Here is a 22,253-nt window from a genome sequence, read left to right as displayed (position 1 = left end):
CCCGCGGCCCTTTGTCCGCCGGCCCCGGGGCAGGTGCGGGCGGCGCGGGCGCGGACAAAGCGGCGGCGGCGGGTGGCGGTGGCGGCGCCCCCCGCTCGGCCCCGGCGCTCCGGGCGCCCCTCGCGGCGCGCGGCCCCGGCGCGGCCGGCGGCGGCGGCGGGTTTTATGCGCGGCGCCCGGCGGGCCGGCGGGGGTGGGAGGAGCCGGGCAGGTTGTGCCCGCCGGGCCCTCCTCCCTCGCTCGCTCCCCGCCCGGCGGAGAGGGGTCGGGGGAGGGGGCAGCATGGCCTGTCCGTCCGGCCCCTTTTGCAGCGCTCATCTGCCCCGGGAGTGCGGCGCGGCTCCTCGCAGGGAGAAGAGCTCCGAATGGAGACCGACGCCAGCCAGCCCGGCCTCGCCTCCCCGGACTCCCCGCACGACCCCTGGTACCGGCGCGGCGCGGCGGGCGGCGCCGGGCGGCGGCGCCTCCGCGCCCCCCCCCCCCCCGGCGCGGCCCCCCCGCCCCCCGCGGCCGCCCCCTCCCCCCGGCCCCGGCCGCCCCGGCCCGGCCCGGCCCGGCCCCGGCGCGGCGGCGGCGGCGGTGCCGCTGCCAACATGGCCGATGCTCGCCCTCCCCTCCCCGCCGGCGGCCCGGCCCGCCGCCGCCGCCTTCTCGGCGCGGGGCAGCCCGCGGCGCGGCGCCGCTCACGGCTCTCTCCCTTCCTCCCGCAGCAAAATGTTCATCGGGGGACTGAGCTGGCAGACCACGCAAGGTGAGCGAGGCCGCGGCCGCCCGCACCTGCGCCGCGCCGCGGGGCCGGGACCGGGGCCGGGGCCGGGCGGGGGTCGGAGCGGGCTGGGCCGGGCTGGGCCGGGCCGGGCCGGGCACCCACGGTGCGCTCTGCTTGCAGAGGGCCTGCGGGAGTACTTCGGGCAGTTCGGCGAGGTGAAGGAGTGCCTGGTGATGCGGGACCCGCTGACAAAGAGATCCAGGTGAGGAGGCCGCGCCGGCTCCTCCCTTCACCCCCGCCGCAGCCCGGCCGCCACTTTAACCAACTTTCTTTCTTCTCTCCGCATCCCCCCTCTCCTGCCCGGCCTGCGGGGCTCAGGGGCTTCGGGTTCGTCACCTTCATGGACCAGGCCGGCGTCGACAAGGTTCTGGCCCAATCCAGACATGAACTGGACTCCAAGACGGTGAGATGACTTCTCTCATCTCCGGGGTGCATTGGCCGGCGGAGCGGCCGTGCTCAGAGCAGCTATCGAGTGTGGTGTTTGATTTCCAGTTAGAGGTTGTAAACTATTGATTACCGATAAAGATTGATCGGCCCGTTCTCCACCCCACTTATCAGCTGGTAAAGTAGCTGTTGTCTCAGCTCGGGGTTTGGTATCGATCAGTGACCAAATGTCCGGATATTGATTTGTGGATCCCTGTTATGGTTTTCATCCTGCCCATTGATCGCGAGGCCCCTTTGAGAAGTGACCGTGGCACTCCATGAGGTGGGGACAACTGAGTACGTTTGGGGCGAGGATTTACCCCGGGAAACGAAGGCACGTGTGACGGGGGAGAGGGGAGATGCCACCTGGCCCCCCCGTGTGTGCTCGGCCTTTCCGGTGAGCACTGCTCCTTCCCCGGAGGTGCTCATCCCTCCTGACACCGCTCGCTCCTTGCAAAATCCAAGGCCCTGTTTTCTCCAGCCGTAGCTGCTGCTTCTCCGGGTCTGTGTTTGCCCCTCGGTAGAGAGCGTTTGTTCCTTGTGTCCTTGTACTTTCTCGCGGTTTCCCCAGACGAAGTTTTTGTAACGGTCGTGAAGGTTCAGGACTTTATTGTCTCCCAGCGTGGCCAGTGCCCGCCCATGCGGGCCACCGACCGCCTTTCGAAACATCAGCTGCGGCTCCAGCCCTCGCTGCGCAAGTGGAAGCTGTTCAGGAGCCCTTGGGAGGACTCGCGGGCAGATTTTGGGAGCTCCCCGGGTCTGTGGTGTATCGTACCCGCTGCTGCATTGCAAATCGGTGGCACGGGGGAGACGTGTAGGCTGTTTTGGGGGGTGGGGGTTAGATGCCTGAGTGGGAGGTCCTTTCTCTCTAGCTTTAGTGACTTGCCTTCTCTCGAATTCCTCTTTCTTATTGCTGCCCTGGGGGTGAAGGTGAGGGTAGGGATGGGGGGAGCGGTGGGGGCTAGGAAGGGGTGACATGATGAAGGAAGAAGTTGCAGCTCTAAGCATGGACTAACGAGGAGTCCAAATGTGTAACTTGAATTCCCGTGCGGTAGCTCAGACATCCTCCTCTTTATCTGAGCAGAATGGAGAGGGCGGGAGAGCGAGACCCCCTTTCTTAAGGTTTACGGCGTGAGTTGCAGCGAGATTTATGTCTGTTCCTGTTTAACTGCATGGATCGCTCCCTTTGATGTGTACAGGTCCTTCCTCCCCATGGGAACTCCTGGTTAAACCTATCCCAGCCTTCCTCGCTGAGGGTGGATTCCCAGGACTCTTAAACCTCATTCTTTCGTGAGGGATGTAAAGTGAGTTTTGCTCTGGGGGAGGGTTATGATGCAGTGTTTTGTGGAGGGCCCAGGGTTTTCGTTTTTCTCTCTCTTTTTTTAATAGCCTGTGTAAATGCGGTGTCTGATCAGCTAGTCCCATCATGAGTCTGTGGACTGGCACAGACCCCTCATGAAAAGGCAAGTGGCGGGGGTCTGTAGCAGTAGAGATCCCGAAGCGTTGTGGGGATGGGAGTGAGGTGAAATCCCCAGTCTCCGTTTTTCCGTCCGAACGGCCGCTGCTGCTTGCCTGGAGCCCCTCTGCAGCCCGTGGTGTGGGCCGCACGGGAGGGGAGGGAAGGGAAGGGGCAGCTGGGGAAGCCGCTGCAGGAGAACACAAGGGCCTCGTGGCGGAGGCGCGTGAGGACTGGCCGGCCATTGCAATTCCCTGCCTCATCTGCTCTGTGCAGCAGGTCGGGGCGGCAAAGGCAGCGGCGGCAGTTTCGCCAGAGCCCTCCCTTTGTTAGGAACTTCCATCCTTCCCCGCTCCTTTCTGTATTTTGTTTTGCTCCGTTTTAAACTGGGTCAAACGTTTTGGGGTATGTTGCCCGGTAACTGCCGGGTGAGAGATGGGTGGTGGTGTGCTGCAGGCAGCCTTCGTGCGCCTGCTTAGCCGGGGGCCTCTGCTGTGAGTCATGGGTTAAATGGCACAAACTCATCTCAGTTCTAATTTAGGCTTTCGTAAAACTTTGCAGGAAAGGGCCGGTGGCCTGGAAGGATAGCCGTCTCCCTCGGCTGGGTGTCTCCTGCTAAACAGCACTTGGTAGACGGTGTCTGCCCAACTTGTTGCTCCATTGTTTTCCAGTTCTTCCTATCCTAGCGAGTGTTGTTGGCCTGATTCTCTGGGGAAACCTTGTGCTTTTCAGACTTCTCTTTGTTTGTAAGCTAGATAGTGGCAGCCTACGGGGTTATTTATGGAAATGCTTGATATGAGAATTGGCTCTGCAGTCTCAAGGTAAAAGATTTGCGTGACTTTGTAAGGCTGCAGCTGGCCGCTGCCTTGAGCTGCTGCTTTCTGTGCTGGGGAAGAGCAGTCCTGGAGATGCTTGGCTGGCGTATTGTTTCTTTGTTGCTGTTGCCGAGTTTTTGTCGGGTTTGTCTTTGGTGGTGGAGAGAGTGATGTGAACCTCCGAGCGCGGCGCTGGCTAAGGGACCGGAGCTCGCCGTGGAGGTGTGATGAATGAGCAAACCAAGTCGAAGTATCACCAAGGTGGTTTTTGAGGTCTCACGGGTCCTTCCCTGCCCTCCCCCCGCTCTCGGGTGGCGAGGGCACTGATACCAGCCAGGTTAATGTACGAGTTATGCGATCTTCGCTGTTAAACATTGCTAGGTGGCCTGAAGAGCGTTACCGAGGAGCCTGAGCCAGGCTGCCGGTACACCTGCGACGTCAGAGGGATTCCTTGTCCCGAAAGCCTTGCGGGACAAAATGAGAGCGATTCCTGCTTAAGTGGCTTCCACTTGCTGCAGTCCAATACTGGCTTTTTGTTTTCGGATACAATCTGAGCAGTTCTGAATGCTTTTATCCTTAGCAGATTTATATCTAGCTTTGTAAAAAGGATCCATTACGTCAGCGGGTGACACTGAAACACAACTCCTCCACAGCTATTTGTTTTAATGCCAGAAACGAGGGAATAAGGTACCGGTACTTTTGCTTTAATTAGAAAGACTCCAACAACCGAGGAGCAGTCCAGCTTAGTAACTCGAGTCCGGTGCTGAAGTCGCTCCCCTCGGCGCGTTCCCAGGGCTGCCCCGTCGCTCGCTCGGCCGGGCCTCGCTCCACCTGCAACAAAGGCTGCTTGTGCAGAAGAATTTGCGAAATGACTGCCTGCTCCCTCCAGCCAGGAGGACGCGTTATCTCTGCCCAGTTGATCACACTCAGGCTAATGAGAAAATGAGGCTGAGCTTAGCATTGCCGAGTATGAAAGCATCTTCTTGGCAGGAGCTGAATGACACTGGCTGAGAACTAAAAGACAGTAGATTATTGTTTTTGCTTATTATCTGCCATCAGCCTCCTGGTCTCCTGCCGTCCCCTGTCCTCAGTATTCGCTGTGGGTTTCTGCACTAGCCAGGAAGCTGGAGGGGGGTGTGTGCGTGCGTGTGTGTGTGTGCGTGTGCGCGCACGCGGGGAGGGGAGGGGCGGCTCGGATGCCCTGGGGAGGCACCCAGGGGGTACGCTAATCCGCCTGCGCCCGGGGCTTGTGCAGGGAGGTTTATTTTTGAGTTTATTTGTGCTCTTCACTTTTGCCTCTGTTTACTTACGTGCCGGGTTTATTTATGTAGTAGGCTGTGAGTCAGGACGGAGGTGGGGAAGGCGGGGGGGGAGCTGGTGGAAGGGCCGGGGGAGGCCGAGCTCTGGGTTGAAATGTCAAGCGAAAGGACGCAGGACAGGAGGGCGGCTGGGCTGGAAGGCGGAACAATGGCTGCGAGCGGAGCCGGAGCGATGCCGCTTCCTCAGGGCTGCTCGAGCTGCCGGGCCGATGGGCCGACACCAGGCTGCTCTCCTGGCCGTGGCCTTCCCGAGCGTGGGGATGAGCCAGACCTGCCTTCAACACAGGTCTCCTTAAGCTGATTTGTAGGTCTGGATCATCGCTGGTGTGATGTAACTTTACAAGAGTTGCTGTAAAAATAGGCTGTAAAGAATGAAGTGGTGGCTGAGGAGGAGCAGAGGCTTTCACGGGTGTTTGGCTTTCAGCTGCGTTAGTTTTTTCCCAGCTTTTGTGGCGGTGGTGAGGCTAATGCAGGCACGCACTCATCTCTGCTGACCCCAGCAGAACGGGCGGCACCTGGATGGGAGTGCAAGACGCGGCAGCTCCGGGGCACGGCAGGTTTTCAGAGCGGCCGCGCAGGCAGCGGCACAATGGAGGGCTCAGCCCGCACAGGGGAGGCATCGCTTCATTGTGTGCGGCGCAGCGGGCAGGAGGGGGAGAGCGCGCTGCCTTCCGGCCAGAGCCCGCGCTGGCCTGCAGCGTTTTGGGCTTTGGACTCCTCTGTTTAATTTGCACCTTCCTGTCTGCTCTTTTATTTCTTTATCCTGTGTTTTGTGGGATGAAGTGCTTGGCTTTTTGTGTGCTGCCTCTTTTCTGTCCTATCATTCACCAGGTGAGCTCTGTGCTGGCAGGCAGAGCGAAGGGGGAGAGCAAAAGGGCAAAAGAAAGCACTTTTAATATGACGCTGTTGGTGCAGGGCACCCAGGGGCAGGCCGAGTGGGAGGGTGCAACCGCGCCGGTTAATCCCAGCATGTGATGGGCTCTCGGGTGGCGTCTGGCCACTGCTCAGCCGGAGCCAGACCGCTGCATGCTGGGACTTGTAGTCTCGCGGGTTGCACCTTGCGGGCAGGAATGCTGGCTGCAGCCTGCGGGTGGATTCTCTGGGTGCCTGGCAGGTGCCGTGGGGGCAGAAAAAGCCGTGCGCATGGAGGAAATCCTGCATTTGTAAACAGCCACAAAAGCGTGTTCACCTCTTCTTCCCCTTGTCTCTTTCAGATTGACCCGAAGGTAGCGTTCCCCCGCCGAGCACAGCCCAAGGTAGGTACCGTGTGCAGCCCTTGCTGCTCCAAAGGGTGAAATTTGTGGTGCTGAATCTTGTCCCTCTGTGCGAGTTTGCTCAGGATGCGCTTTGAGCGTGAGCTGCTGTTGCTGCACCGTCAGCTTCGACATGTGGAGCTGCGGTACACCGCTGTCCGGCTTGCGGTGGAGCGCGGGGGGCTTGTGTGGCGCTGGAGGAGCCAACAGGCCTCTCTGTTACCCTGTAGAATGGCAACAGTTAGACCTGGTGAACTAAACTCTGCCTAGGATGAAGCTGTTCCTTCCTGACTTGCAGCCAGTGTCTGGAAGTTACAGGCCTAAGGAGATGCAGAGCAGTTCCATGGTGCACTGTGATACAGGCGGAAGGAGAGTTGTGTGTGCACATGCACGCATGTGTGTATGAGTGAATGTATGGCAGGGAAGGAATTTCATTTTGTTAAGGAATTTCAGGAAAAGGATTTCATTTTGTGAAATGCCCTTGAGTGCTTCCGCACTGGAAAAGGCAGGAGGAGTTTGCAGTTGGACCTTATCTGCAAGAAGCTGTGGCATCAAATTGAGCAGTTGCAGGAACTTGTTCCAGACGTGCAAGTAGAAATTTTTACCTGAGGAGCCAAGAGCAGGCTGGAGACTGCTTTTAGAGTGAAATACAGATTTGGGTCTCCCTTTAACTTTGATGGTCTCAATTCCAAGTGCTGTCATGGGAGAAGGAGCTTGGGAGAAGCAGTGGTGAGAAGTGCGGAGGGAAGAAGAGGCTGGTGCGGGGAGGGAAGTGAAGGGGGATCAGGCCTGGGGAACAATTGGTGAGCAGGTATCCTGAGTAACTGGAGCCAGGAAGCACATGGTAGGAATTGGGTTAATTCCATTAAGCGGTTTGGTGACAGAAGGTGCTTTAGTGTTAGAACGGGCTGCTCTCCAAGCCAGGGAATTGCTGCGGATTAGCCCTGTGCTCCTTGGGGTAATTAGGACCATGTGTTCCTCTGAGAGCAGGGGTGTAGCCAAGCAGCCAAGGGGAGGATGCAGCTGGAGAGCCAGTTCAAAGGATGTCAGTGTGCCTCCGCCTGGCAGCAGTGGCCCCTCGCAGGGCAGCTAGGTTTTTTTTTTTCCTTGCCCCGGCTGCATGAGTGAGAAGTGGCGGAGGCTTCTTGCCTTCGCCTTCCTCCCCAGGGAAAAGAGATTTAACTGGAGTTTCCTGGGCTCCATTTAAGTGACTGGGGAACGGGCGTGGACGGCGTAAGATGGGGCGCTGTGCAGTTGGTGAGCCAGGACGGCACAGCCCGGGGAGCCTACTGTGCCGGCAGCCCCGCAGCCCCCCTTTCCACCCTGGAAAGCAGCACGGACGTCTCCGCAGGACCCACGAGAGGCTGGCAGGGCGCAAAGCGGCAGGGCTGCAGGAAGAGCCGAGGGCGAGCGCTGGTGGGCTGGGAAGGGGACGGTGCTGGCCGGCGTCCCTGGGGGGCTGCGATCGTGCCAAGCAAGTGGCGGGCAGGGTAGCGAGGGGGAAGGCTGATGAAGTGCTGTACAAGCCGGGGTGGCACCGCTGGGAGGAGATGGGCTGGGCACTAGCGAGGGCTGAGGTGTCGATGACCCGGTAAAGGTGCGCGGGCAGGATGGCGCGAGGGGCGAGGGCTTGGCCGAGAGCGTGCCTCGAGGTTCAGCATGGGAAACGCCAGCCAGTCATGTTTGGCTGTGGAGCTCCGCGATGGTGGGAGCTCGGCCGCGGTGAAGGGGCAGAGGCTTCCTGGCAGCAGAGGGGGAGTTAGTGGCCTTTTGAGTCTTGTTCTCTGCTCCCTCTCGGTTTATTTGGTGAATTCCTGTCCTTCCCTTTTCCAGATGGTGACCCGAACGAAGAAGATATTTGTGGGTGGTCTGTCAGTGAACACTACTGTGGAGGATGTGAAACAATATTTTGAGCAATTTGGGAAGGTAAGTCTCTTGAGTGGTGTTGGATCAAAGCTGTTGCTTCTGGGGCAAAAAGGAGTTTTCTGAACTCTCTTGGAGGCAGGATTAGGAGTCTGTGAGTCTTCTGCGTGGGGTTAAGTAAATTGGAGGTCAGCTACAGATGTTGGGTAGCTGTAATTTCTTTGTAGGGGCTAGAGCTTGTGATTCCTGCCCTGCGTTGATTTGAAACAGAGAGCTTGTGCTCATTCTTGGAGTGGATAGGACCTGGGCTAAGGGAAATGCTTTTCCCTCCTCCGTACCCAGAGGCCTCTTACAGCGTTTTGGTCCTGCAGATTTGCAGTTTGTTCAGATGCTGAAGGAAAGTTTGCAGACGCTCTTAACAGATCCGCTTCAGCATCAAACCTGTGATTTTGGCCTTGTTTCTCATTCTAAGCCTTGTGATTGATATTTCTGTAATCCTTTATTAAAAATAAGCCCTTTGGTCCTGCAACTTCTCCTGCTGAGTCCTGGGCAAGTGGTGATGTTGTTTTTGGATGTTTGAAGGAAATTTGGCAAGTAGGCTGTCCCTTGTGTTAGCATGGCTTCTTCTGTGCCAGCTGCTGGCGCAGGGAAGGGTAGGCTTCTGTGATTTGAAGTCACTTGTGCCCTTGGTCCTTGACAGCCAGTTGTGCAAATCATGTGTTGGGACAGAACTGGAGGATAGAAAGGGGCTCAGTCTTGGCCCTTCAGCCACATCAGGAGGCTGCGAGCACTCTGAGGTGCAATAGCAGTAACATTAGACCAAAGGACTGCAACATTTTTTAGGAACGGAGGGGGATCGTCGTACCCAAATGCTGAATGCGGTCACCTCTGGGGAAGGGCACTGTGACTGTTTCGCTGTTGCTCGATGGTGTTTTGCGTGGATTAGCCGTTTGGGGCAGGAAGTGTTGGGTTCTGGCTGTGGGGACCTTCCCGCGGAGGCGGTAGAGCGCAGTTTGTTTGGCGGTAATCTTGCCAGGATGTTGCTGATAGCATCCTGGATCTGGAAGAAAGTACCACAGAAACTGTAATGAGTGTGAGGCATGAAGGCTTTGGTATTCATTTTCTTATGAAAGATCATGTGAAAGGGTGATGTTGTTATTAAAGTGCATTAACTGGTGTGAAGAAGGGGAGTTTTGTAATCAGTTTTGCTGTATCATTGGAACTTTTGGGCAGAAAGTTTGGAATAAGTGTTGTTCAGTACCTTTGTTCAGCTTCTGAAGTCAAATCTATGCATGGCCTGGGTTGCTATAGTAACTGCAAAGTAGGACTTCTTGGTGTTTCCAATCAGCCCTTAGAGAAATAGCAATGTGGAGAGTGGTCAGTGCGTCAGAAATCCCAGTTTGCTAGTCATTAGTTCTGTGTGATTTTATTTTCTGTGTTAGAAGTAAGCAAACTGTATTGTGGCCCTGGCAGCTTTTACATGGTGTTGCTGAAGGGCTTCGCTAAAAGCATTGTTGTCCATGTGGCTGTGTAGTCTGAAGATTGTTAGTTTGACTTGCACGTGCTTCCGCACTGCTGCTGATGCATGCGTTCGATAGGAGACCCAACTATCTTGGGCGTAATCCCCTTTTAACCTTAACCGTACCTCTGCTAATTTGAACCAGAAGCATGTCACGTAGCACTCACAGTTTACAAGCATTTACAGTCTGTTGCTCTAGTTTGCAAAGTCCTTTCCAGTTCTTTTGGGGTGTTATGTTGTTATATTCCTCTTATTTAATGGTTGTGCGTTGAAAGGAATCATGACGTCAGGAGACTAGCAAGAACTGGTTGTGTCAGATTGTTTTCTTGGACTAGGCAGAAGGGAGAGTTCTGCACAGCTCAGTGCGATTCATTCTCAAGGAACCAGCATCCTGGACAACATCCGGCATTCAAAATGTGAATGAGGCTAATGCAGCTGGCTTCTTGGCTCTGAGGAGTTTCCACAGGGAGAGGTCAGGGTTGGTCAGATTGACTCTCAGTCTTGGGGCAGCTTTCTGAGTCATCTGGCCATTTTAGCTGAAGAGAAACTCCTCAGACCTCTAGTGCAAAGCATGTCTCCTAGCTTGCAACCATCTTCGAGGCCAAGCCTCAGTTAATTCATTGAAGGCCAGGAGAACTGCTTCCTGAGAAATTCTCTCTGGTCAGCAGCTCCATAGGGGTGATGTGTAGGATCAGTGGGAAAATGCATTTCAGAGGCAAGCCTATGTGACAGTCAGCTCTGGGGTTCTCAGCTCTGAATGTCCTACTCTGTGGTTTCTAGGGCTAAGAAAAGACGGTTGCTTACAGTTTCAGATGTGACTCATTCTTATGGAGAACATGACTTTAGTACACAGACTCTTTTGGAGTGTGTTGTGATACTCTGGGGCCTCTTACTTTTCAGAGGTTCCCTAGGATCCCTTCTTTAGAGGTACTCCTGGTACCTGACTCTAGGGTCTCCCATCTCCTGAATTTATAGTGCCATTAAGTGAGAGGTGATGCAACTTCAGCCATGTCATCCTCATCTTGGAAAGCCTCTCTGAAAAAAATGTTTTCTAAGTCATTTGTGGCCAGTACTTCTTCTGGAATTGGATGGAGACTGTCTGAAAAGAAATTGTCAGGGATTCCCTTCTAAAGCCTTATCCTCTGAGGAAATGGCTTTGTCTGTGTTCCCTCTTTTGAATGACCCCCATGGCTGTCTAGGAGCTGGCAGGGAGAAAAATTACACCTTTTACCTCCTGCTTGCCCAAGAACCCCTGCAAATGCTTAGATTTTAGTGCGAGGAGAAAGAAAGGGGTGCACAAGTCATAGTGTCTTGATTCCTTAAAATCGAGCTGCCTGGTTCCTGGAGATATTAGTTGATCTTTGAGAATCCAATGGCGATCTCAGTTTGGATCTCAGCTGTCAGTGAGAGATCATCCTTTGCTTCTGAGGACACAGGAGTACAAACAACTGAACAGGTTTCAGGTGAAGGCTATCTTCTAGGCAACCCTGGGACTGCAAGCCTAAGCATGTGGTAGGTTTGCCACCACTTGAGGTCTTCAAATCGGGGTTGATGGCTTTTGAAGGCATTCATTCTAGTCCAGTCAGAAAGCATGAGCATGCTGTAAGAATTACTAGAGAAAATCCTATGGCTTCTAATACAGAGGAGGTCAAATTGGATTATCCTAATGTTCTCTCTGGTCCAAATCTGTGAACTGCTAATTTGCAGGTTTACTCAGATAGCTAGTGCTGTTGCATTTATGATTGGAAGCAATGTTCACTACCAGAAAAAGTGGAAATTTGGTTTGTTTGGTAGGGCTTGAAATGAAATGGTTTCCCATTTCAAAAAAACAAAATTCCAAAGTCTGACATTTCCATTTTGGCACTTTTCCTTATTCTCCTATCTTTTTTTTTTGGTTTTTTTTTTCTTCCCTTGCTGAGTCCAAAACTTTCTCTGAGCTTTTTAAAATGGAAGTGGTAAAAGAAAAATGAAAACGTGTGTGAAGGAAATCATGAGCATTACTTAGGGGTAAGGAAGAAAGGGAGAGGCTAGCATCCCCTCTTCTTCATGTCAAAATATTTGGTTTTGACAGGAAAAGGTGAAACTTCAAAGAGGATCCCAGATACAGTGTGAGAGCTTCTCTGCTTCAAAGAAGGACTGCTTTCTTTTTCTTCTTTCAAAACTGTGAATGAAAAATATGGGCTGCTGCTTTCATGAGGACAGAATACAAAGTTGTTTTTGGAGTACAGTGACTGAGACTGAGGAGTGCTCTCAAGCTGGCTTCGGTTTGTCAGGTACAGCTACTAGGGCTTTGAATATAGTGGGATCACCTAGAAAGCACTTCTGGACCCAGAACTCAAGTCTTTCTGGGATGCAAGCTAAGACCATGGGCATGATTTTTAAAGGAGAGGACCTATTCAGCTGTAGGATAGAAATCCTAGGGAGAATCGCACTCACAGTATGTGTAGCCAAATGTCTTGGCTCAGGGTGGACTGTTAGAAATCTTTAGGCTTCACGTGGGACTATTTCAACAGCCTCCTAGAATGAGGCTACCAGCCTCACTGAAACCTGAGCCAGAAAGAGGAGAAGGATAGCTTCCACCTACTACCTCAGGCTTAGCTAGTCCTCTCTGTAGTTCAACATGCATGAAGATGACCCAGAAGATCCTGAGTCCCAGCTTCCTCCTTTTCTGCTTCAACCTGTAGGAACAGGTTGTTCTATATTATTTTGGGTTGGGGGAGGGGTGACTATCAGAGTAATTTCTTTGGACAATTAGGTCTCAGAGCTTATGATCAAAGTTATTTATTTCAAATCATAACTGAAAAAAACTTAAGCCGTCTTTATTTTTCAAGGGTTGGTCTGATGAAGTTGTGGGGTGGTCAAATAAATTACAGGATAGGAGGTTCAGAAGAAATAAGAGGGTCTCTCTTTGCCCCAGATCTTACCTCAGCTGTGAAGTCTTTGCCCGAGGATGTTGTTACTCAAATTTACTTAGGCTCCAAAGTGACTGGACAAATTCATGGATGGTCTTTTAGATATATAGACACCCCTTCTAGTTCAGGAAATACCTGAATCACAAATGGCTGGAAGGTGAGGGAGTCTGCTGGGATATATAATAACATCCTTGCCCTGTCCTTGTGTTCTTCCCAAGGTGTCTGCTGTTGGTCAGTATCCTGGAGGGGACGTTGGGCCAGGTGGACCTCTGCTCTAACTTGTTGCAGCCAGTCTTTTGTTCTTTGGAAGTGTCTTTAGAAAGATAAGTTAGTTCTTACTGAAACTAGAAGTGAGGAGGTATTTGTCTTTATTTCCAGAAGAAATAGGTGTCTGGACCGAAGTCTGGTGTTTGAACTCATGGTTTTCTTTCCTGTGTTTTTTGCATTTGATGAAGCAGAAGTGAAAGAAATATATTCACGATGACATCTTTGCATGACTCACTAATCAGTTGTGGCTCCTGGAGTGCTTGACAAGTGCTTGAAAACAATTTACATCTCTCCCTGGGCCTGCAGGTGATCTGCGTATTTGGATGAGTTGGTCACGAAAGCACAGCCTCTCAGTGAGGCAGATCATGCCCAGAAAGAGACCTGCTCTCTCTAAAAATACCCCGGGAGCAAATGAGAGAGAGAAAAAAAACTGCTGAGGTCCAAGTGCAGTTCTGACCTTTAGGTTGCCATCTAATACTTAAACCAAATTCCAGGCTGTTTGCCTAAGACAGGTTCCGAGATCTCACTCAGGCAATGAATCTAGTACTGTCCAGACCAAGAAAAAAGCATGGTATCCTTAGCTGGATTTGATGACAGTTTGTGTGTCTGTCACAAATACATATTCATGTACACCTGTCAGAAAAAATGGTGTGGTTGACTTGGGTATATGAAATGAGCTTTCCACACTCACTGATTGGAGAACCTTTAGATACTGATGGGGAATTTCTTTAAAGGCACACTTGTTCCTGTGCTTATTTTGGGCCTGATTTCCCTCACTTTGGATTGGGAGAACATTAATTAATTAATCTTTAATCTGTGGCGCCCTGGAAATTCCAGGGATCAAAGCTACTTGTCAACCTGCTGTGGATTTCCAAACTGGATTTTGGATTTTCTTCCCCAGATCAGAGGGCAACTTATGCAAATTCTCACGCGTAACACGGTTGCAGTGAACAGATGGGGAGGGGAGGCGAAGGGGAATCTGATCACCTCTCTTGTGTCAGTCGGCAGTTTGGCTTGTGGTGACAATGCCCCTGGAACAAAGGGTGCTCTGTGCTCTGCATCTGGTAGGCAGATAGCCAAAAATGCTGCACCATTAATGGTCATTCAGACCTTCACTGGTTCATTTGATATTTGCCAGGTGCCCGCGGACCAGTGCGAGAGCAGGCAGGAACACCTGGACAGGCTGGTCCTCTCACCTGTGGCCGGGAACGGGCTCTTTCCCTTGGTTTAGCCTCATTCGCAGAGTTTTGAGAAAGCTTTTGCGGAATGGAGGGAGAAGGGTGCCGCGCGGGCGCTGTACGCCTGCTCTGCCGAGCCAGCCTCTGCGTCGGGGCTTTCTCCTCTCCGAATCGGCGTGTCGTGTTAGAGCAGCCAGGAGAACCTCTCAGGGTTGCTAATCCCCTCTCTTGGCAGGATGGCTGAGTGGTTTCTGGATCATTTGGTTTATATTTCTCATGCTGAAGCTGCCTCAGCAGCTACTGGTCCTCTGCCTATTTATTTTTTTTCCCACATATATGTGGCTATAGTTCCTTCTAGGACTGGCTGAGCCATGATTAGTTGCTGTTCAGGTGGAAGACACCCATCTCTGCATTCAAAGCATTTGCTTGAATATTTACAACTTTCTTCAAGATCTGCTCATGTGGAAGTGCATCGAACATTTCTCCTCAAACTTGTGTTGGATTTTTTTTTTTTTTTTTTTTAATCTGAATGAGCCTGTCATTGGCTTCCTCTTTTGCAGAGACCTATGACTGTACCAGGAAGATTGAAAGAGCTGTTGATATTAGAGTTGGGACTGAGCCATTGAAAAAATTGGGCCTTTTGGGCAAGCCCCAAGTGTATCGTGCTGCGTTCCGTTTTGGTACAAAATGCCTCGTATCTGGCACCTGAATATTTCGGCCAGGCCAAGGGCTGCTTTGGCGGAGAGGCTCTCGGTGAAACCCGCAGGCCATCGCCTCTCCTGGCCGTCGCCACCGCGCTGCTCTCGGGGAGACCAGGCGCCGGCACGGCGGGGGAAGGCGCTGCCCTCCCACAACGGGCCTCAGCCGCCGCAAATCCCCGAAGGATTAGAAGCGGTTCCGGATCTTTTTTTCACTTTCCAAATACATTATGTCCAAAGCCCATCTCCTCCTTCCGCTCCCATTTGGTGTCCGAGGCTGGAGAAGGCCTCAAAGATGGGAAGAGTTGAGAGGAGGTGATGCTACGCAGCTCGCGTTCGGAGATGTGCGTGTCGACCCCCTTGCGGCCACGTACCTGTCAAAAGAGTTATTCCCTGCCGGAGGGTGTTTTGGGAGCGCGACCTTCCCCTTTTCTTCCTTGGCTAAACACGGAGAGAGCCCGCGGCTAATATTGTGGGGGGAAAAACGCCCAAACCTTGAACTTCTAACCTCAAAGGCTGGACAGGGGCAGCCTGGAGCAGCAAGCTAAACAGTTCCCAGGGAGCCAGCCTTGGCCACTAAGCTAAACAGTTTTCTAGTAAAGCGATCTGCTGCTTTGACTGTGTTTAAAGAATTGAAACAAATATTTATTTAAGGAGGGGGAGAGCAGGAGGAAGACAATTCACCCGGCAAAAGCCTTTGTTAACGCGCAGTTACGCTCGCGGATTATTTCCCCGCCCTGACGGGCGCTGGGGAAGCTGCGAGCGCCCTTTTCCCCGCGCTTCTCCCCGCCCCGCCCCGCTCCTCGGGCCCCTGCGGAGGGGCTGGGGGCGGCTCGCGGCCGTGGCGTCTCCCCGGGCGCCCCGAGCAGCCCAAAGCGCCGCGGCCCCGAAGGGCGGTTGCGCGCGCGGCGGCGCCCCGCCCCCTCCGCCCCGCCCCGCCCCCCGCGGGAGGCCGGCGCGGGCCCGGCCCAGCGGGGCGGCTTTGTGCGCGCCGCGCGCGGCCTGGGCGCGCCGCTAATCCCGGCCGGCAGCTGCCATTGGCGGCCGCGTTGCCCTGGCGACGGGCCCCGCGCGCAGCCGGCAGCCGGCCCCGGCCCGGCCCCCCCCCCCCCCCCCCCTTCGCCGCCGCCTTTGTTGGGGCCCGGCGCGGCCCCGCCACGGAAAGGGCCGGGGGCGCCGCCACGACGCGCTGCGGCTCCCCTCGCCCTCCCGGCCGGCTGCTGCGGGCCGAGGCGCCCCGCGGACCGGCCCGGCCCGCCTGGAGCCGGCACCAGCCGCGAGGGGTTGGGGCGAGCCCGGCGGCGGTGCCGGACGCGGTGCTGGCAGCGCCGCTCCCGGGGGCCGCTCAGCGCCCTGCGGCCTGTCGCGCTGGCCTCGCTGGTCCCGCCGTGCCCTGCGCCCCGGTACGGGCCTGCCGGCATCTGCTGGGCCTCGCTTTTAATAATGCAGCCGACTGCATGCAGTGCCAGTCTGAGACCGCTGAACTCATCTCACCTGTTGCCCTGGAAAGAGGCCGGAAGAGGTGCTTGCGTGTAGGTTTTGTTGGCAGCAAAAACCAGCAGTTGTGGCTATACACTGAGCTTTGGTCCCAGAGTTGAGCGGGGTGAGATTGTTTTACAAATATATGTATATACAAAGCTTCGATTTTCAGGAAAGGTGATGAGATGACGGAGCTCTGAGGTGCTTCTGTGAAGTTCGTGACAGGCGACAGCTTTCAAATTGCACCTGAGTGTTACTGTAAACAGGTTTTCGCAGGACAGGGGTGCATTTTAGGGTGCTGAGCAGACACCTGGTTTCAGAGTGCTGGCAGGGACTTAAAGGAGAGGATGGGCTTGAGGCAGCTTGCAGCTCCTCTCCGCGCACGTGGCGTGGTTTGGGACGAGGCTGCTGCGCTTCTCCCGACTCCGAGCGCTCGCGTGCCGCAGGAGCGAGCAGACGGGCCCCTGGCGGCTGCTCTGCGGTGGGTTTGGGGTTGCTCTGCCGCCCGCGGCTGCTCCCACTCCCCAGGGCTCGCTGCGGGGGGGAGGACGGCGCAGGTCAGCAGCTGGGCTGGGCGCCCGCCCCGCCAGGGTTTGCTTTTCCATCTCTTGCCGTGACGGGCTGGTGAGGCTCCAGCTACGTGAGCTGATGTCGTCACGAGTGGTGCCACCTTCGAGCGCCGCTGGCACGTGTCTCCCCAGTGCGTGCTGGCGAGGAGGATAGTTACGTGCCCAGCCCCTCCGTGAAATGGATAGGGGAGCGGATCTGGCTTAAAAACAAATAAAAACAAGCAATAAAACCGCATGGAATATTTTTTACCCCGGTCAGGCCTCCCCCAGCACGTCCCAGCTGTGCTGGCGCTACGAAGGGGGGCAGCGTAGGAGCAGGGGTGAGCGGTGAGGGGGAACGGCGACATGACGAGCTGCCGCTGGTGCTCCAGCTCTCGACCCTGCAGCCCGCGAGCGGCAGGCCGGGGAGCCGCTTTGGAGCTGCACAAGGCGCCGGCCCCCTTCAGCATGGCTTAGATTGCCGGTGAGGTTTGCAGGTCTCTGTTGGCTTAGCAAAGGGACACCGGCCCGGACGGGAGCAGTGCGAGATGGGGGGAGCCGGGCAGCCTGTGGTCACCTAGCTGCCATGGCGCGGACGCGTTGGGAAAACCCAAGGGCATCAGGGATGACATCTCCTTGCTCGCGATGGCACTGGAAATGCTAGCAACAGCTCCCACCATCCTCGTGGCGTAGAGCCGGAGCTGGGCGCCCCTTTTTGCCAACAGCAGCCCTGTCCCCTCCCGGGCCAGGGCTGGTCGCGCAGCACCAGGGGCGTGCTGTGGTCCCAGCCTGGGCTGCGCGGAGAGCTCTGCCCCGCCGAGGCCGCGGGCACTTCGGGAGAGGGCGGGAAGGCAGCTGCTTCCCGGGGAGGAGGCCAGGGCGGCGATCCCCCCGCGGAGCCGGGAGCCACAGCGCAGGGGTCGCTGCTGGGGGAACGGCGGGCGCGCGGCGCAGCGCGGAGGAGGACGGCCGGGGCAGCTGCTGGCCGAGGCCCGTCGCGCCCCTCCCCGAGCATTTGCCCGTCCAGTTTCATAATCGGATTAAGGCAGCGGTATTAGGGAGGAGGGATGGGTCAGTGGGACAGGTTTGCGCTGGGGCTTACGCAGAGGGGATTGCCGGGTATTTTTTAACCCTGCTCGGCCTGACCCGGCGAGCGGTGCAGATGCGTCTCCGCGAGGAAACACCCGGCAGGGAAGATGGGGGGGAAAGTGGCACCAGGCGGTGATGCGCTCGCTCGCTCGCTCGCAGGGGAGGAGAGCGGCACCAGGCTGGCGGGGGGATGGGATGCCGGCGCCCTTCCCCCACCGGGGAGGCAGCCCTCGCTCAGGCCTTGCAGTAAATTTGCTCTAATTACAGCCTCCAGCAGTGGGAAACCTCACTTAGAGGAAAGGCTTCTCTGGGGTGGGGGCGGGGGCGGCTTCCCAGCTTTCCCAGGCGGGCTCTGTTGTCTGAGGCCTCCGCTTCCCCCGGCGCTGGGAGGCCCCTTATTCCTCTCCCCTCTCTGGCTTTGCTTCTCTCCCCCCCTTTAATTCTGCGCTCCTTTGAGGCCGGGATTTGGGAACAATGTGCTTGCTGCTCTTTGCCCCCGCGCCGAGCTGCGGGCAAACAAGCGGGGTCACTTGCGACGGCGGAGGCGAGGGGAGAGAGCCGCCGGGGGCTCCGCCGGGCGGCACCTGCCCCGGGCTGGCTGTGGCAGGGGGCCCGGGCATGTGCCTGGTGTGGTACCGTGCATGCGTGCGCACGCCCCGTTCTCCTCGGGGATGGGGGGTCTCGGTGCTCTCTGGTTTGGGGAGGCCAGGGAAGCTGGGCGTGAGCATGTCGGCGGCTGCTTGCGGCAACGGCACCAGTCTGACGGGAGCCCTTCTCTTTGCAGGTGGACGACGCGATGCTGATGTTCGACAAGACCACCAACCGACACCGAGGTGAGAGCAGCCTGCCAGCCGGAGGAGCGGGAGCCACCAAGGGTTTGCTCCGTGCCGCGGGTAGGGAGGGGGGTAGTATCGCCCCAGCAGGGCAAGCAGGTCACAGCTGCTCTTTATCTTGCTTCCAGTCGCCCCATCCTTTTGCATCTGCATCCTTCGCCAGCGTCCCTCGCAGCACAGAGGGCTTTTGTCCAGTGCGTTTCCTGTGCTGCAAAGTCGCCGAGTTGCAGATATGTGAGAGGAGGCGGCCCCATCTCCTTCCCCGTTACCTCCACAGCTCCAGCCCGCAGTGTCTGTCTTACCTTGTCCCGAGTAATCTGAGCTCCGGGAAAGCTGACACGAGAGGCTGACGAGTGCCTGCTCCTCGCCCCTTCCTCGGCCCGGAGCCCGCTTGTGCTCCCAGGTCACCTTTTCCTTCGAGTCGGCCGGGTGGAGTCTGGTTACAGGATGGGAGCAAGGCTCTGGTATTTGTGCTCCCCAGACCCAGCCCACCCATGGGTGCCCTTGCCTCCCGCTCCCTGGATGTATCTAGATCTCTTGCACACGTCTTCAAACTGGCTACCCTAGAGCATGGCAGGGCTTGACACCAGTATTGCACCAGCTCAGAGTCTCGTCGGCAGCGACTTAACCTGCAAACTTAGTGTCAGCCTCCTCCAAATCAGGGCCAGGAACAGCCTGGTGCTGGGCCGCTCTCACGTCTGGGTATTGATGAAACACTTGCAGGCACCTTGGCCACCAGACGAGCACGCGAAACACTGCCTCGCTGCTCTTGCTATGCTGTGTGCCCTTCAGAGCAGCCACCTCTCGTTTATTTATTTATTTAGAGCCTTTAAATCTATTCTGGTTGCCTGGCCTAGGACATTGCTTCACCATCATCTTAGAAGGGAAGAAATGGTTCAGCCCTTGTTCCTCCGTGGATGCCTCCCGGTCATTTGTTAATAAAAGGCTGTTGGGCGTCTCAGAGGGAGCAGGGAGCGGTGTCTTCCACCACGTCTGCAGCCCGGGCTCTGCCAGGGCGCGCCAGGCCTGGCGATGTCTGATGGAGCTCGGGGTTGGTTTCGGCGTCAGGCTTTTGCTCCTGAATTCCCGAGGCCCCCAGCTCATGGCTGTGGAGGTGAATGGTGTGTAGGTACCTGGGCATGGACAGACAGGGGGAGAGACTCTCCTTGCGGTATGGAGACAAAGTGGGGTTCTGTATAGGGGTTCCCCGTCTGTTTTTAGAAGTTATTTTGAAGTGCCATGAAATTAGCCACTATCAATTCTGGAAAGTTGAAAGCTGTTTAATCCCAGCTTGGTTGTAAGGCAAGCTTAAAGACATCCTCTGACCTGCCTCAGCTCTCCAGAAGTGGCGAGAGAGGATTCCAGTCAGGCAGGAGAGGATTTTTGTCTGCCCACCCTGAGCAGTCTCTGCCAAAACTGTCAGTGAAGGAGCCGGTGAGAGAGACGAGGTGGGAGCGCGGGGCAGGGGCCAGCACCACGCAGTCCCATTTTACCCCAGACGCTAACTTCACTTTGGTGAAGCTTTGCAAATCACAGTGCTTGCTCGTGTCCGTCTTGCTCGGTGCAACTGTCTTGCTGATATCTGCCTGCTTATCCAAGGCCTTAGGAGCAGTGGCGGGGGCTTTGAGGAGATGTGCAGGGTGCTGTTGGTGGTGTGGTGCTTCTGGTGAGGGTGGTGATGGCCTGGCAAGCAGCTGTTCATCTCTCCACCAGCTCTCTTTGTGCGAGCAGCTGCAGGGAACCTCCCCAGCGTTATCAGCCGTGTGGTTTGCCTTGCAAATAGCAAAGTTAAAAAAAACAAAAAAACAAAAAAACAAAAAAACTTGCTTTTGAGAGCAGTTGGGTTCAGAGAAGGTGGGAGGTACAGAAAGAGGAGGAAAGGGGAATCCATGAAGGGATGGTCCTGTCCTTGCTTCCTGTGCATAAAGGCAGGATTTGCTGGAGAGCGAAGATGAGTGACGGCCGTTGTCAAGGGCTGGTTGTGCCATCCTAGGAGCCTGTGGCTCCTTCTCTTCTCCTGCCAATAAAAGAATGTGGGTAACAGGCGCAAACTGCAGAGCTCTGGCCTGATCAGGGAGTTTTGCCTTTTCTTCAGGGTTCGGGTTTGTCACATTTGAAAGTGAAGATATTGTGGAAAAAGTGTGTGAAATCCACTTCCATGAGATCAACAACAAAATGGTGAGTGCCTGGGGCAGAGCCGGAGGGAGAGGGCCAGGGCGGTATCGCATGGAGAGCAGGGCAACGGGACGGGGTGTGCGGCGGCAGGGCCCTGCGCGCTTGCTCCACACTGGGGAACTGGACTGATTTCTTTTCCCCCACATCGCAGCAGCCAGTCTGGGGAAAAAAAACACAACCCAGCGTGGAGGTGAACCAGCATGATACCAAGGGTTCAGTGAGAAGGACCGAGAATTGTGCACTGCTTGGGGATTTTGAAGTTACGTTGAAACCTCTTGGTGGCCTGGGAGGGGGCAGGGTGTTGCCTTTATTCCAAAATGAGGAAAACGAGGCTTTGAGGCCCTGGACAGGGTCTGGCAGCGCACCGAGAGCAGGACCAGGGGTAGAAGAGCAGCATGTGAGCTCCCCATCGCCCGTTCTGGCCGCAGAGCGTGGGGCACGCTGGCCCCATGGCGAAGGGCAGCGAGAAGGGCTGGAGGTGGCCAGGGCCCGCAGAGGGCCGTCCCTGCCGCCCCGGCGAGCGGTGCCGGCTGGCCCACGGCCTGGGGCGCTGCGTGCGCTCCGTGGGAGCGCTGCGTGCCGGTCGCGGCCGAGTCTGCTATTTTCTTTCTTGTGGCAGGTGGAATGTAAAAAGGCGCAGCCGAAGGAGGTGATGTCCCCGACGGGCTCGGCGAGAGGGCGGTCCCGAGTGATGCCTTACGGGATGGACGCCTTCATGCTCGGCATCGGCATGCTGGGTAAGCCGAGCGCAGGCCTCTCCTGCTCCCCGTTAGAGGTGTTCTCCGGAGGGCGTTTCGCGGCGCCATGAGCCGGGAAGCGGGCAGGGCGGCCAAGGGCAGCCTCCCGCCGTGCAAGGCCGGGGACACTGTGGAAGCGCCGGGAGCTGTTTGCGATCGCCACTTGCCCTCTGGTGGCACTGGGAAAAACTGCAAACTTGTCACCGTTCTGCTTCAGCTGGAGCCACAAAGACGGAGCCGTGTGCTGGGGGGCTGTGTCCCCCCATAACTCAGTTCATGCACCTGCAGTGTGACACCTTATAAGCAGTGATTCTCTAACGGCTTTGGAAAAGGACCTGCCGACATAGCTGAACCGAGTCTGGAATAATCTGCACCCAAGCCTCTTCCTCCCACACTTCTTCAAGCTTTCTGATTAAATAGTTGCTTGAAGAGCCCCAAGCCTTCCCCTTAAAATACAGTGATCTATATAAATGTTCTCACTGGCATTCAAAGGCTATAAAGATGCCCTTAAAATTGTAGTTAAGCTTTGTCTCACTTTATTCCCTCCCCACCACGATATTAAGTATATTGCAAGGAGAACTATACACTTAACATGGGACTGTTCTGCAAGAACTTGGTGACAAGCAGGCTGTGGTTCATGTCTGTCAGTGATTCTGAGACAAACGTGTTCAGATACAAGATTAAAAAAAAGAGAGAGAGAGAGAGTCCGCTGTAGCCCCACTTCCTTGTGCCTGGATCTGGGAGTCGAGCACGATCCGTCCAGCGTGGGTGCTGCTCCTGGCTTGTCTCCCTCCCGCTCTAGCCAGGCTCGAGTTGAACCGAGAGCACTGTTTGTTCGGGCTCGTCGCCGAGCGGTGCTCCGCTTGCCTTTCGCTGCTAAGCCTGCTGAGTGGTAGTTAGTCACTGAACAAAACCCCAAG

General features: G+C 55.9%; 1 protein-coding gene across 2 annotated transcripts in view; it reads left to right on the top strand.

The window, feature by feature from the left end:
* Nucleotides 1-290: 290 nt before the first annotated feature.
* The window catches only part of MSI1 (musashi RNA binding protein 1), a 31,078-nt gene continuing 9,115 nt past the window's right edge, over nucleotides 291-22,253 (top strand). For both annotated transcript variants that reach the window (XM_067306994.1, XM_067306993.1), the window contains exons 1-9: nucleotides 291-424; nucleotides 711-751; nucleotides 890-971; nucleotides 1,088-1,172; nucleotides 5,997-6,038; nucleotides 7,869-7,961; nucleotides 18,373-18,421; nucleotides 20,517-20,599; nucleotides 21,216-21,333. In XM_067306994.1, coding sequence (XP_067163095.1) covers nucleotides 366-424; nucleotides 711-751; nucleotides 890-971; nucleotides 1,088-1,172; nucleotides 5,997-6,038; nucleotides 7,869-7,961; nucleotides 18,373-18,421; nucleotides 20,517-20,599; nucleotides 21,216-21,333 — 652 coding nt within the window. In that variant the 5' untranslated portion in view covers nucleotides 291-365. The remainder of the gene's footprint in view (nucleotides 425-710; nucleotides 752-889; nucleotides 972-1,087; nucleotides 1,173-5,996; nucleotides 6,039-7,868; nucleotides 7,962-18,372; nucleotides 18,422-20,516; nucleotides 20,600-21,215; nucleotides 21,334-22,253) is intronic.

This window comes from Apteryx mantelli, chromosome 17 (assembly GCF_036417845.1).
Source record: "Apteryx mantelli isolate bAptMan1 chromosome 17, bAptMan1.hap1, whole genome shotgun sequence".
Lineage (NCBI taxonomy): Eukaryota > Metazoa > Chordata > Aves > Apterygiformes > Apterygidae > Apteryx > Apteryx mantelli.
This window is presented reverse-complemented; position numbering and strand designations above follow the sequence as displayed.